Source organism: Heteronotia binoei, chromosome 21, assembly GCF_032191835.1.
Source record: "Heteronotia binoei isolate CCM8104 ecotype False Entrance Well chromosome 21, APGP_CSIRO_Hbin_v1, whole genome shotgun sequence".
Taxonomy (NCBI): Eukaryota; Metazoa; Chordata; class Lepidosauria; order Squamata; family Gekkonidae; genus Heteronotia; species Heteronotia binoei.
In genome coordinates, this window is record NC_083243.1 from 77,044,145 (window position 1) to 77,060,335 (window position 16,191).

At 44.0% G+C, this 16,191-nt stretch overlaps 1 protein-coding gene across 1 annotated transcript in view; it reads right to left on the reverse strand.

Annotated features, from left to right (window-relative positions):
- Positions 1 to 16,191, reverse strand: part of PLCB2 (phospholipase C beta 2) — a 95,857-nt gene that overhangs the window by 47,650 nt on the left and 32,016 nt on the right. The window contains exons 7-11 of the mRNA XM_060261344.1: positions 15,869 to 15,944; positions 13,337 to 13,437; positions 11,095 to 11,261; positions 3,490 to 3,636; positions 1,342 to 1,499 (exon numbers count right to left, since the gene is read on the reverse strand). Coding sequence (XP_060117327.1) covers positions 1,342 to 1,499; positions 3,490 to 3,636; positions 11,095 to 11,261; positions 13,337 to 13,437; positions 15,869 to 15,944 — 649 coding nt within the window. The remainder of the gene's footprint in view (positions 1 to 1,341; positions 1,500 to 3,489; positions 3,637 to 11,094; positions 11,262 to 13,336; positions 13,438 to 15,868; positions 15,945 to 16,191) is intronic.

The following is a 16,191-nucleotide window of genomic DNA, read 5'->3' on the forward strand; positions in this document are numbered from 1 at the left end:
CAAAGAAATGTAACAGGTTAGTGAGGCAAGATCTTCCCTTACAGAACCCATGCTGAGTCTTCCTCAATAACCCGTGTCCATCAATGTGCCTACTCATTCTGTCCTTGATAATACTTTCTACCAACTTTCCCGGTATTGAAGTTGGCCTGACTGGCCTGTAATTTCCCGGATCTCCTCTGGAACCCTTTTTAAAGATGGGGGTGATATTTGCTACCTTTCAGTCCTCAGGAACGGAGGCAGATTTCAATGAAAGATTACAGATTTTTGTTAGAAGATCCACAAGTTCAACTTTGAGTTCTTTCAGAACTCTCGGATGTATGCCATCTGGACCCGGTGACTTATTAGTTTTTAATATGTCTATCAGTTGTAGGACCTCCTCTTTTTTTCACCTCAATCTGACTCAGGTCTTTCAACACCCCTTCCAAAATTAGTGGTTCTGGGGCGGGCAAAAAGTTCTCATCTTCCACAGTGAAGACTCTCGGCCCTCATGCTCTCTGGCAGCAATGGGGCTGCTACGTTCAGAGTGGGGCTCATCTAATACGCCCCGAGAGTCTTCCCCAAGTGCCTAACTGACCATCTCTGCTTCTCCAGGGCAGTCACCTCGGCCTCAAGGGTACGAACTCGTTCCCTGAGGACCAGGAGCTCCTTGCATCGAGCACACACCCAAGACTTCTGTCCTTTGGGCAGATAATCGTACATGTGACACTCAATGCAAAACACTGGAAAGCTTCCAACCCCCTGCTGGCATTCTATCTTCATTATTTATATATATATATATATAAATATATATATATATATATATGGTCCTTAGGGAGCCCCTAGTCAAAGAGCCACGAGCCAAGAGCCCTTTGGCAAGGCGCAGCTTAAAATGCAAAGAGGGTGGAGCAGAGGCACTCCTAAGCAATCAGCAGCAATCACTCTCAATCATTCTCAATCTCTTTCACCTTTAGCCCACTCAACGAAACAAAGAGTAAACAAAGACCAAACAAAGAGCAGTTCCCCAGCTATCACAACTCAGAATTTTAGGCAGCCCCACAAACCTCAGAATGAAGTCTTTCAAAACTCAGAAATTCTCAGCAACTTCTCCAGCTGTCTCAGCTATCAGAGCTGCTCTGCTCTGTTCTGCTCCTCTCAGACCTCTGTGAGATGTGCCATTCATTGGTTGGCCTCCATCAAGTTATCATCACTCAGCCAAACCAATCTCATGGGATTGTTGGGGAGCCAAAAGAATTCCCTGAGTTCCTTAGAGAAAGGGTGGGATACTATATATATCCAACAAATAAATAGATAGAAATGAAATGAAATGAAATGAAATGAAATACCCTCCAGAGAGCTCCATACCTTGAACAGTATTTCAGTGGTCATTGTGAACCCATGTGTGATGATGGGCTCCTCATCTGGAGGCTTTCCCTTCCAGCAATCAAGTTCTACACAGCGGCAACCAGCCAAAAGGGTCTGGCGATACATCTCTGGAGATGAGATTCCGGAAAATTGCCCAGCTACAGGAAAAGTGCAGTAAGAGGAACAAGTTTGTCATCTGACTTACGGTGTTAAAATCATAATGTAACCTTAATTTTGAATGCTAGAAATGAGACCGCAAACTGATTCCTGTGCATGAAGAAACAGGTTATATACTACCTGTAGTAGACAGGTAATATACTACCTGTACAAGTTTGCGGGTTGAGGGGGAGCGGGCTGAAACTGAATCCAGCGAAGACAGAAGTCCTTTGCCTGGGTCGGGGCGCCCGGGAAGGGGAAATACCTCTTCCGGTCTTCGACGGGACGCCACTGAAAGCGGTGCACCGGGTTAGGAGTCTGGGAGTTCTACTGGAGCCTTCATTATCAATGGAGGCCCAGATTGCAGCCACTGCCAAGTCAGCCTTTTCCCACCTGAGACGGGCAAGGCAGCTGGCTCCCTTCCTAGAGCGCCAAGATCTGGCAACGGTACTTCATGCAACGGTCACCTCGAGACTGGATTACTGTAATGCCCTCTACATGGGGCTGCCTCTGTAGTGAACCCGGAAGCTGCAGCTGGTGCAGAACGCAGCGGCCAGACTGTTGCTGGGGCTCCCTAAATGGGAGCACATACAGCCTGGACTGCGCGAGCTGCACTGGCTGCCAGTTATATACCGGGTTCGTTACAAAGTGCTGGTCATTACCTTTAAAGCCCTATATGGTCGAGGACCTGTCTACCTTAGGGACCGTCTTTCCCCATATGAACCCCAGAGAGCACTGAGGTCAGCTGGAAAAAACTTGTTGACCACCCCAGGACCAAGAGAGGTGAAGCTGCAATGCACCCGCAATCGGGCCTTCTCCTCTGTAGCCCCGAACCTATGGAACCAACTTCCAGAGGAAATGCGGGCCCTGCGGGACCTTGAACAGTTCCGCAGGGCCTGCAAGATCTTCCTCTTCCGACTGGCTTTCGCTGACGAAGAAAGTAATTGCTAATGATTACCGCCATCAAAAAAGAACAAATAGCATTAGCACTTTTATCACTTAATTAATTAATTTTAAACTTATCAGAATTTTAATGTTAAATGTAACTTTGTTTTTTATATAACTGAATGATGTTGTTAGCCGCCCTGAGCCTGCTCCGGCGGGGAGGGCGGGATACAAATAAAATTATCTATCTATCTACATGATTCTCTACTCTACCATAAATGAACACCCCACCTGAACTCCGTGTAGGAAGGCATGGTGAAAATGTGACTGATAATTACTGTGATTTTGACCCTACAACTGGGGTAATTGCTTTCAGTGAAACAGAACATGGTGGGCATTTATGTAGTTTCTTCTCAAACATGCAAGGAAAAGGAAAGGAAAGGTCTCCTGTGCAAGCACCAGTCGTTTCCAACTCTGGGGTGACGTTGCTTTCACAACATTTTCATGGCAGACTTTTTACGGGGTGGTTTGCCATTGCCTTCCCCAGTCATCTACGCTTTCCCCCCAGCAAGCTGGGTACTCATTTTACCGCCCTCGGAAGGATGGAAGGCTGAGTCAACCTGAGCTGGCTACCTGAAAACCCAGCTTCAGCCGGGGACCGAACTCAGGTCGTGAACAGAGTTTAGGACTGCAGTACTGCAGCTTTAACACTCTGCACCACGGGACACATGTAAACCCCACATTATTTTATTTTATTTGGAGTATGCGCTAACTCTTGGGAAGAGCTACATGGAATTATGTTCCTTGAAGCTGTTCCTCAGCCTTTCGATTGGATCTGATAATTATCCTCAGCAATTATTTCCTGGTCTCCCCTTCACAATATCCACGGGACATTGTTCTGGTAGAGTTAGAACTACTGGAGATGGAACACGGCAGGGAGGATTATGACAGGACCTTCCTTACCCAACCTCCAGAAGTCTGCAGTGCTAATTTAAGAAGCCCTTTTATGATTCACAAAACTGTTGGGAAGCGTGCAGTGAAACAATAGCTGTCCTCTTGAAGTAAAACACTTGGTAGACTCTGGCCTGTTTCTGTATCAGGACATACCTGTTAGATATGTGTTATGGGATGAGTTGATGAAATAATGAGAGAGTGGTTGGCTCATATCCTGGTACAGCAATAGTTTGTCCTGTGCTATCACACTATTTTCAGGACCACATAGGAACCAAACCATTCCCTCTGGAGACAACTGCCCTAAAAGATAAAAAAACAAATATAACTAGTAGCGCTCTACAGAAGGAACTAAGCTTGGATGTTTCTGCTCTTTCACCTAGTAAACAGGGGCAATGAAATATGTATTTATTCATGAAAGTCTATCTGAATGCCTAATGGTAGGCAAAATTTAAAGCAAAACAAACAAAAAACAATGCAGGACAGTATCAAAACAGGAGCAGCCATCAACTACATAAAAATAGCCATATTTACCATATTTAATAGTTTGTGAGAATTTTTAAAGCCTTTATTTGCATCCCTCAAACTGTATGGAATTGTCACATGTTGCATCACCCCCAAACATATCTGGGGTGGGAAGCTATCCCATAATTGCAGTACTAAATCCACAATTGCATACATAAGAACATAAGAGAAGCCATGTTGGATCAGGCCAAGGGCCCATCCAGTCCAACACTCTGTATCACACAGTGGCCAAAATTTCTTTTTTTATATTTATACACACACACACACACACACTGTGGTTAATAGCCACTGATGGACCTCTGCTCCATATTTTTATCTAACCCCCTCTTGAAGCTGTCTATGCTTGTAGCCGCCACCACCTCCTGTGGCAGTGAATTCCATATGTTAATCACCCTTTGGGTGAAGAAGTACTTCCTTTTATCTGTTTTAACCTGACTGCTCAGCAATTTCATTGAATGCCTATGAGTTCTTGTATTGTGAGAAAGGGAGAAAAGTACTTTTCTCTACTTTCTCCATCCCATGCATTATCTTGTAAATCTCTATCATGTCACCCCACAGTCGACGTTTCTCCAAGCTAAAGAGCCCCAAGTGTTTTAACCTTTCTTCATAGGGCAAGTGTTCCAACCCTTTAATCATTCTAGTTGCCCTTTTCTGGACTTTTTCCAATGCTATAATATCCTTTTTGAGGTGCGGTGACCAGAATTGCACACAGTATTCCAAATGAGACCGCACCATCAATTTATACAGGGGCATTATGATACTGGCTGATTTGTTTTCAGTTCCCTTCCTAATAATTCCTTTTTTATTGCAATCGCACACTGTCTTGACATTTTCAGTGAGTTATCTACCATGACCCCAAGATCTCTCTCTTGGTCAGTCTCTGCCAGTTCACACCCCATCAACTTGTATTTGTAGCTGGGCTTCTTGGCCCCAATGTGCATTACTTTGCACTTGGCCACATTGAACCTCATCTGCCACGTTGACGCCCACTCACCCAGCCTCAACAGATGCCTTTGGAGTGCCTCACAATCCTCTCTGGTTCTCACCACCCTGAACAATTTAGTGTCATCTGCAAACTTGGCACTTTACTGCTCACTCCCAACTCCGAATCATTTATGAACAAGTTAAAGAGCATGGGACCCAGTACCAAGCCCTGCGGCACCACTGTTTACCGTCTTCCACTGCGAAGACTGCCCATTTATACTCACTCTCTGCTTCCTATTAATTAGCCAGTTTTTGATCCACAAGAGGACCTGTCCTTTTTCTCCATGACTCTCAAGCTTTCTATGGAGCCTTTGATGAGGAACTTTATCAAAAGCTTTCTGGAAGGGGGGGAGTGGCTTTGACCAATATCCGGTCAGGAGCCTTTGCCTAACGCTCTCCCAGCTGGCTCCAAAGTTATATCATTTTTTACCCCTTCAAATTATATTTTTGAACTTTTGAAAGATGCCTCCAAAAGGCGTGAAAAAGACCAAGCAGAAGGAAAAAAGCTTTCAGCCTCTAACTAGTTTCTTGGAACTGCCTTCCACCTCCCACGCAAGCTTGGAGAGATGTGAGGAACCACCTGCAGAAAGTCCTCTCATGGTGAATTTATTGTTTCAGGCAACGTCTAAACTAAGACAAGAAATACGAGAGGACATAACTTCTATGCTTCAACCAATGTGTCAGCGTCTGGATGAATTAGAGAATTCTTGTAAGCAGGCAACCCTGACGGCACAAGAAGCGTTGAAAAAAGCTCAAGAGATAACAACAGATGCATGGACGAGGGAACGGGTTTTGGCAGTGGACTTTCGTAGCCGGGAGCTGTGCCTAAAATTTAGAGGCTTTAAATTGGATGTGGAAGCAGAAATGGACGTATATATATTCATGGCAAATTGGCTTGCTGAAGTAATCCACTTGGAGGTCGAGGTTCTTCCACTCATCCAAAAAGCATATCGTGTAGGCAAGGTATGTGAAGACAATTTGTCTTATACCAGAGATATTGTGGTGCAGTTTAAGGACTATCGAATGAGGCAAAGAAGAAGAAGAAGATATTGGATTTATATCCCGCCCTCCACTCCGAAGAGTCTCAGAGCGGCTCACAATCTCCTTTACCTTCCTCCCCCACAACAGACACCCTGTGAGGTGGGTGGGGCTGGAGAGGGCTCTCACAGCAGCTGCCCTTTCAAGGACAACCTCTGCCAGAGCTATGGCTGACCCAAGGCCATTTCAGCAGGTGCAAGTGGAGGAGTGGGGAATCAAACCCAGTTCTCCCAGATAAGAGTCCGCACACTTAACCACTACACCAAACTGGCTCTCCCAGTTTGGTGTAGTGGTTAAGAGTCTTTGCAGAGGCTAGGGAGAGAGGAGGCTTCGACTACCAGGGGTTAAAGATTCAGGTCTTTCCAGATCTCCCTCCTGAACTTTTAAGAATCAGAAGAGACCTTAAGGACACCACTGCCAAATTGTGGGACTTAAAAATTAAATATAAATGGCTACAATCAGGCAAACTATGTGTCCAAAAAGGCTCCACTTCATTTACAGCATATGACGCAGCCTCGGGTGAGATACTATTATCCTCTCCAACATCAAGAGTTAATAAGAGAAAGGAATGCTCTCCTCTCATCCCTCCAAGGACAACCCGTGTATGTACTGAGGAAGTTGATGTTAATCTGGAAGAAAATATGGACTCTATTTAAAAGAAATTGGAGCAACAAGAAAAGGGAAAAGCTGAAGAAACTTATAATTTATAATTATTGATTTTCCTTTCAGAATTAAGAGCTGGGTGGGGACAGCTGGTGAGAGCACCTGGGTAATTTCCCTCCTTGTTTAATTCAGTCCAGGTGAAGAAGAAGAGTTTCTTTTTTTTTCTTTTTGACCTTAACTTTAAGGTCTCCAGGGACTGAGATATATTGTTAGAATTTATTCTTTATGGATTTTTTTTTGAGAGTAGAAGGAATAATCAAGATATAGAAGAAGAAGTTATATTGAATGCGTGTGGCACTAAGTTTTAAAAAGCTGTTAGTGAAATTGGCATTGTTAAGCTTCATTATTCCTCTGCTATAAAAATATAGAAAATATAAATAGACATAAATATATATATATTAAGTGGTGTGGAATGGTAACACTTGAGATATTTTTAAATTGTGTTGTTTTTGATTTGTTATTATGGTACACCTACCTGTTGGAACAGGTAGTAATTGTAATGAGTCTATAATAAAAAAATTGAGTTATAAAAAAAAAAGCTTTCTGAAAGTCAAGGTAAACAACATCTATTGGGTCTCCTTTTCCACATGTTTGTTCACCCCCTCAAAGAACTGTAACAGGTTAGTGAGGCAAGATCTTCCCTTACGGAACCCATGATGAGTCTTCCTCAATAACCCGTGTTCATCAATGTGCCTACTCTTCTGTCCTTGATAATGGTTTCTACCAACTTTTCCGGTATTGAAGTCAGACTGACCAGCCTATAATTTCCCGGATCTCCTCTGGAACCCTTTTTAAAGATGGGGGTGACATTTGCTACCTTCCAGTCCTTAGGAACGGAGGCAAATTTCAATGAAAGATTACAGATTTTTGTTAGAAGATCCACAAGTTCAACTTTGCGTTCTTTCAGAACTCTTGGATGTATGCCATCCGGACCTGGTGACTTATTAGTTTTTAATTTGTCTATCAGTTGTAGGACCTCCTCTCTTGCCACCTCAATCTGACTCAGATCTTTCAACACCCCTTCCAAAATTAGTGGTTCTGGAGCGGACAAACACTTCTCGTCTTCCATAGTGAAGACGGAGGCAAAAAATGCATTCAGTTTCTCAGCCATTTCCCTATCCTCCTTCAGTAATCCTTTTACCCCATGGTCATCCAAGGGCCCCACTGCCTCCCTGGCTGGTTTCCTGCTTCTAATATATTTGAAGAAATTTTTATTGTCGGTCTTTATGTTTTTTGCAGTATGCTCCTCATAGTCCCTTTTTGCCTGCCTGATCACAGTCTTGCATTTGATATAACACAGCCTGTGTTCCCTTTTATTAATCTCACTTGGACTAGCTTTCCACCGCTTAAAGGAGTCCTTACCTTTTACAGCTTCCATTATTTTGTTAACCATGCAGGCCTTTTCTTATGCCTGTTTGTGCCTTTCCTAACTTGTGGTATATATTTTATCTGAGCTTCTAGGATTGTAGTTTTAAATAGCTTCCAAGCTTCCACAAGGGTTTTGACTGTATTTACATTTCCTTTCAGTTTCCTCTTCACATGCTTCCTCATCTCAGAGAATTTACCCCTTTTAAAGTTAAACGTGGTTGTGCCGGTCTTTTGGGGCAACTCTCTATTTATACAAATGGTGAAATCAATAACGTTATGGTCACTGCTCCCAAGCGGTGTGGTCACTTTTACATCTCTCCCCAAGTCTTGGGCATTACTTAGGACCAAATCAAAGATTACCCCACCCCTGGTAGGTTCTGAGACCATCTGCTCCATAGCACAGTCATTGAGAGCATCAAAAAAATGCAATCTCTTTCTCTCGATCAGAACACATATTGACCCAATCAATCTGCGGGTAGTTAAAATCACCTATTACGACACAGTTTTCATGTTTAGCCATTATCTTTAATCCTTCCATCATATTATAACTGTCCTCTACCTTTTGATTTGGTGGGCGATAAACTCCCAAAGTTAAATTTTCTTTGGGGCCCTCTATTTCAACCCAAAGCATTTCTAGAAGGGAATTTAATTCTCTGACCTCAGTCTTACTGGACCGTATACCATCTCTGACATACAGAGCCACCCCATCTCCAACCCTTCCCTTCCTTTCCTTCCAATATAACTTATATCCAGGAATCACTGTGTCCCACTGATTCTCCTCATTCCACCAAATTTCTGAAATTCTCACAATGTCTATGTTTTCTCCCAACACTAAACATTCCAACTGACCAATTTTACTTCGAACACTTCTAGCATTTGCATACAAACATCTATAATTTCCCAGGCAACCCCACAACCTTCCTTCTGTCGCCTCGAGACTTTGGCAGACAGTCAACACTGTTTGTCACCATCACAGTGGAGAACTCTGATCCTATACCTGGTAGAAAAGTAACAGCTAACCCTTCATCTCTATGAGATGAGTCCTCCCGAACCAGAGACATTTCATCTCCTGTCGGCTTTCCCCCAAGACTTAGGGCGTTTTCGCACTGACCTTAATCGGCAGCGACGCCCCTCTTCACCACGCAGGATCTGCGCGGATTTTGCACCAATTGCTGCGGAGCACCCGGAAGAGCCGCAAAGTCCTGTGGCTTTTGCAGCGCAAATGGAAACTGGTTTTTGGCGGTTTCCATTTGTGCCGCAAAAGCCGCTGGACTTTGCGGCTCTTCCAGGTGCTCCGCGGCAATTGGTGCGAAATCCGTGCAGATCCTGCGCGGTGAAGAGGGGCGTTGCTGCCGATTACGGTCAGTGCGAAAACGCCCTTAGTTTAAAAATTGCTCTGCCACCTTTTTGATTTTAAGCGCTAGCAGCCTGCTTCCATCTGGGGACAAGTGGAGACCGTCTCTTTTGTACAACTCCCACTTGTTCCAGAAAGCATTGCAGTGCCAAACAAACTTACACCCTTCCTCCCTACACCATCGTCTCATCCACACATTGAGACTTCTAATTTGTGTCTGTTTCTCCTGCCCTGCATGTGGAACAGGTAGCACTTCTGAGAAGGCTACCTTGGAGGTCCTGGCCTTGTCTCCTGCCTAGCAGCCTAAATTTTTCCTCCAGGACCTCATGACTGCATTTCCCCACATCGTTGGTGCCAACATGCACCACGACCACTGGCTCCTCCCCAGCACTGTCTATCAGCCTATCTACTACACGCGTAATATCCGCTACCTTTGCACCAGGCAGGCAAGTCACCATACGGTCAGTACGCGGTTTTGCCACCCAGCTGTCTACTTGCCTAAGGATCGAATCACCAACTACCAAGACCCCCCCCTCTCTCCCTGCCCAGGGATGGTTCCTTGGCGCGAAAGGATACCCGCTAACCAACTGAAGAAGAGGTCCCTTCTGAGGGCGCATTCCCCTTATCCTCAGCCCAGTGCCCTGTTCCCTCTTGACCCTTATGCTCCCTGGCAGTAACAGGGCTGCCATGTTCAGAGTGGGGCTCATCTAATACGTCCCCGAGAGGCTTCCCCGAGTGCCTAACTGACTGTCTCTGCTTCTCCAGGTCAGTCACCTTGGCCTCAAGGGTACGAACTCGTTCCCTGAGGACCAGGAGCTCCTTGCATCGAGCACACACCCAAGACTTCTGTCCTTTGGGCAGATAGTCATACATGTGACACTCAGTGCAAAACACTGGAAAGCCCCCACCCCCCTGCTGGCATTCTACCTTCATGATGGCTTTTTTTTTTTTAAATATACAGTCCCTTTTTAAATCCTGTTTGTTTATGTGGCTCCCTTTCTGGAGGTCAATTTACCTTATTGGGAGCACAAGGAAATTAGGGATCTGGGTTCCTGGTCCTTACAGAGCCCCCAGGCTAAGAGCCCTTTAGCTCTCGCCCTTCGGCTCGCGCCAAAGGCTCACGCCTCTGGCAAGGCGCAGCTTAACAATGCAAAGACGGTGGGGAACACAGCCACTCCTAATCAATCAGCAACAATCACCTTCAGCCCACTCAACCAAACAAACAGCAGTTCCCCAGCAACCACAAACTCAGAAATTCTCAGCAACTTCCCCAGTTGCTCACCCTTATATCAGTTATTCTTTGCTCTATCTCAGAGCTTCTCTGCTCTCTCTCAGAACTCTCTGAAATGTCTTACCTCCATGGAGAAATCTCTTTCCTGGAAAAACAGCCTCCATTTTTGAAAGAGAACAGGAGGGCAAATATGGGAGGATAAGCAGAGCCCATATAAAACATTATATATGAACAGGTACCTTGAATTTGGTATGGAAACCAATTGTTAGCTAATGCAAATGAACAACAACAGCACAAGATGAGGTATGCTTCAGCCCAGAAAAATCTTCCCCAGCTGATTCTGAACCAGGCAGTTTTGAGACATGCACTTGGCCTCCTCGGAGAGTTGTCTTCCACGAAGATCCATAGCAGCCTATAGCCAAATGCCTCCATGTTCACAAATGCTGTGGCATCCCCAACTTTGCCATAACTAAACTTGTTGTGCTCATCCACCTGATGAAGTTAGAAAATGAACAGCACAAACTGTTCTTCAAAGCTTGTGTCCTTGTCCCAGACTGGGAATGATAATGAAGGTGAAGTCTAATGGAAAAGGACTCACCTCTCTGAACATTCATCCCACTTGGCTCATATTTCTCTATGAGACCCTGCACCTGCTGTGGCTTGGCAGGGGGGAAAAGCACATCATTAAGGTGGGAATCTCGCTGTTTCTTGTTGATAAATTTGGTCAGGTGCTCTTTGGTCATGTAGGGCTTGGCTTTTGAATGGCTACGCACAGACAAAGGGAGAGAGAGAAAGAGGTAGTTTCACGTTCCAAGGAAATCCTATTTCTGTAATACAGCACTCTTGACACATTCCTTTTTGGTTGTTTCCTTTTTGTTCTTCCCATGCCCATCATACCTAATGTTTGCTTTTAGCCCCACAACTTTCTTGATCTCTAAATAAATTAATAACATTGCATAATTCTGAGAAATACTCTGGACAGAGATTAAATAAAGCCAACAACTGACCATTTTGGGGGAACAGAATGGCTGTTCTAGAAACTAAGAGTCATCAGGAAAGGAAAGGTCCCCTGTGCAAGCATCAGTCGTTTCCGACTCTGGGGTGACGTTGCTTTCACAACATTTTCACAGCAGACTTTTATGGAGTGGTTTGCCATTGCCTTCCCCAGTCATCTACACTCCCCCCCCCCCCCACAGCAAGCTGGGTACTCATTTTACCGACCTCGGAAGGATGGAAGGTTGAGTCAACCTCAAGCCAGCTACCTGAAAACCCAGCTTCTACCGGGGATCGAACTCAGGTTGTTAGCAGAGCTTAGGACTGCAGCACTGCAGCTTTAACACTCTGTGCCATGGCACTCTTGAAGACTCATCAACATCTCTTTAATTTTTGAAAATCCTGGTGTTCTGTTCCACTTGATGGCCGACCATGTTTCCTGCCACAATTCTAACACATGAACACACAAAGTTGTCTTATACTGAATAAGACCATCACAGTTAGTATTGCCTACTCAGACTGGCAATAACTCCCAAGGATCTCAAGCAGAGGTCTTTTACATCACCTACTGCTCAGTCCTTTTACCTGGTGATGCCAGGGATTGAACCTGGGACTTTCTGCAAACAAGCAGATGCTCTGCCACTGAGCCATGACCCCTCCCCTAAGAAACTATTTAGGTAATTTCTGTTCTGTGTTCCATTTTCTGCCTAATCCATAATTAGGGTGGCCAATCCTCAGGTGGGGGCAGGGGATTCCCTGGTTTGGAGGCCCTCCCCCTGCTTCTGGGTCATCAGAAAGGGGGGTGAGGGGAGGGAAATATCTGCTGGGAACTCTTATTCCCATAGAAAATAATGGAGAATTGATCCGTGGGTATCTGGGGCTCTGGGGTGGGGCTGTTTTTTGAAGTAGAGGCACCAACTTTTCAGTATAGCATCCAGTGTTTCTCCCCGAAATACCCCCCCAGTTTCAAAAATATTGGACCAGGGGGTCCAATTCTATGAGCCCCAAAACAAGGTGCCCATATCCTTCATTATTTCTTATGGAAGGAAGGCATTTTAAAGGTGTGCGGTCCCTTTAAATGTGATGGCCAGAACTCCCTTTGGAGTTCAATCATGCTTGTCACACCCTTGCTCCTGGCTCCACCCCCAATGTCTCCTGGTTCTACCCCCAAAGTCTCCTGGCTCCACCCCCAAAGTCTTCTGGTTCCACCCCCAAATCCCCAGATATTTCTTGAATTGGACTTGGCAACCCTATCCATAAAGCTGGCAAAAAGCCAACCAGCAGCAAGAAAATGGTGGACATGAGGGGAAATGCAGAAGAAATGGCACTGGATATAGCCAGGATGGTGCAGAAATCTGCACATTCCCATCCACAGTGAGACCAAATCCATTTTGAATACAGTCTTTCAGGAAATACTATATTAAAGCAGGTTTGTGAAACTATGGAACTGAGGTAGGGGAAACCCAGAAGGTGAACAATGATGTCATGAGAAAGGGGGAAAATGCTGACAGTGAGAAAATGGACACCTAGGTGAGAAGGGCGGGGTATAAATCTTAATATAAATAAATAAATAAATAAATGCTACAAATGCATAGTTACCATATTAACTGCACCTAACTATGTTCTGGATTGTGGCCAAGGTTAACAAAATGGTGGGCACACTGGAATTGCAGATCAAGGGAGCATGCCACTTTCAAAAGTGCTGATGTGAAGCCAACCCAAGAGTCATTGCAAGTTATGCTGAGGTAAAAAGAGACATAGGAACTCTGCGAAATCTCTGCTGTATCTCACAGAATCACTTCACCTGTATAGTATCTATTTGCCCTTGATGCTTTATGGAAACTTACTGTGAGGTAAATATCTCATCAATCTCTGGACGAGGACACAGACTCATCAAGAAAGATTTGTACACAGTCTCAGGGAAGTCCTCTGGATTGATGCCATCATTCTGAAAGCACAAGAGCAGCTGGTATCATGCTTGATTTTTGACTGGCTCCATTTCCAAAATGCAGAAGACTGGGACTCAAGACTGCCATGGAGTTCCTGACTTAACACCTGGAATTCCTTCCTCCAGAGTCTAGATATGCATATGGTAATCAAAGTCTATTAAATGGTGAAGGAAACCCATTCTCTATCACAGAGTTAAAGTTCTGAACACATTCACTATTTATTTTATTATTAATTCATGTGTTCTAGAACTGAGCCCTCATACTAAAACAAGGTTCCTCCTGAGGCTTAACTCAAATTCTGAGGCTGAGATATTAGACCTTTACAGGTGTGTTCTTCTGGCATTCCCACCTCACATATCAAGAGAATGCGTTACATGTAATCTCAATATGTGTAATTGCCATTTAGTTTGAAGTAGTCAGTGCACACAGATTTTCAGCCATAATATGCACTACCCAAAACCCAGATTTCCAAGAATACATATTTGCACATATCAAAGTTGCAAAATATGTGCGTTCTTCTTTTAACGCAGAAAGGCAATTATGCACCCCAAGAGAATAACACATAGTGTGCTCTCCCATAGGAGCAATAGCCTCATGAGTCCTGAAAAGGGTTATTGAATCAGCTGAGAAGGATGGAGAATTGGATGCTCCCTCTTTTTGGGGTGAGTGTGTGTGTATGAGAGTGTGAATTTTTAAGAGATGGATGTATTACTTTTCCATTTTCTTCCTTCATATCTTATGTCCATCATGCAGACTGCATACAAATGTCCTTGTTTATTTATTTGCTTGTTTTAGTTAGAATATGTGTCTGTTATCTTACTCTGCAGATCTGTTGTTGATGTGTTATGTGTTTGTATCTAGTTTGTACTGAGTTGTGAGATTCTGAAAATGTTAGGTAAGATTATCCTTCTAGTTGTCTGCTCTGCTGTTTTCCCTTTGTTAATCTAGATTAGGGATGAACCAAACCACAAAGCATGAATTTTGCCTGGTTTGTGGTTTATTAACAGGCCTACCATCATGAACTTCTATGAACTTTTAAAGCAGTTCATGCACAGAACAGAAAGCAGGGATTTCTGTTCCTACCAAAAGCTGCAGAAACAGCTGAGTGGTGGAGAACAGCCTGCTTCCCCCCCACTCAGCTGTTTTTCACTTTTTCTGCAAATCCAATTTAAAGGGACTGCAGTCCATTTCAACAGGGTTTGTGGGGCCATGAACATGAGCCAGTTTGGTTAGTGAATGAACCTCCCAGTTAGTGTTGGTTCATGGACTGGCCACAAACCACAAACTGACATGAACTGCATTTTTCTGGTTTGTACCCATCTGTAATTAGGATTGCTATTCTTAGCAGGGGCAAAGACTTTTCAAAACCCCTGTCGGGGCATGGGGCTGAACCACACTGATGCTTAGTAATCTATATTAAATTATTCAAATATGGAATTATTTATATTTAAAAAAACATATGCTATCAATAATTAATGTGGTTATAAAATATTTTCTTCACTCATAATAGTCTGAATCTCAGTCAAAGGAAGAGGACTTTGTGAGAGGAAAAAAGTCATGAACCCCTTCACAAAGATTTCCAGAAACCTGGAATGGGATGTCTGGGGCCTTGATCTCACACTCTATGACACCAGCTTCTCTAGTGTAGTGTAGTGGTTACAGTATCACAGTTGGATCTGGAAGGCCTGAGTCTGAATTCCTTTTCTGCCATGGAAACTTGCTGAGGGACTTTGAGCCAGTCACACACTCTCAGCCTAGCCTACCTCACAAGGTTGCAGTAAAGTTATAATGGAAGAGAGGGGAATGGTGTAAGGCATTTTTAGCATTAGGAAGGAAGTCAGGGTATAAATGAAGCAAATGAATTAAAATGAAACAAGCTGTGTTGTGCTATGACAATAACCTGTATGTAATGGTTTAGGAAAGCCTCTGACCAGCTGAGCTCTTTTTCACTGTTGCAGCAATGGTTAGCATACATACATTACAGACTTCAATTGGTTGAATGATGATTCTCTTTCCCTAGGAAGCTGTCTGTAGGATGGGCAGGAGTTCCCTCTAAGCTGAGTTAGTATGAGCTAACTCACAGGTTTTTTAGCCTCTGGCTCACATATTTTTGTCTTAGCTCAGGAAAAATGATCCCAGAGCAAACTAATTTATGCAGTAGCTCACAACTTTAATGTCAGTAGCTCACAAAGTAGAATTTTTGCTCACAAAACTCCACAGCTTAGAAGGGGTATTGGACAGGATGGGAGGATAGTAGAGATCTTCAACCAAATTCTCAGCACCTGCAGCAAACTACAGTTCTTTGGAAGAAGTAATGTCATTACACTGACATAACTCCCAATGCAAGTTTTCTGTACAGATATGCTCAATTCATACAAAGCCAAGGAAGGCAATTATTTTGGAGATATGGAAAATCAAGAATATACTGACCTTCCCCTTTGGAAGATGACAAGCAGTTAATGCAGCTTCTACCCTTTTTCTGTCTGCAGGAAACATCTGAAAAATACTGAGAGAGAAAGAAAAAGGCAAGTCAGGCAAAGCAAAATTTCACAAAACAATTTGGGAAGGACAGCCTGGTAGAATTTTCAGTGTGAAATATTGTCAACCAAGGTTGCCAACCTCCAGGTGGCCCCTGGAGATCTTCTGCTATTACCACTGATCTCCAGGCAACCAAAATCAGTTCCCCTGGAGAAAATGGCTGGTTTGGGGGATGGACTCTACAGCGCTATACCCTGTTGAGGCCCCTTCCCAAA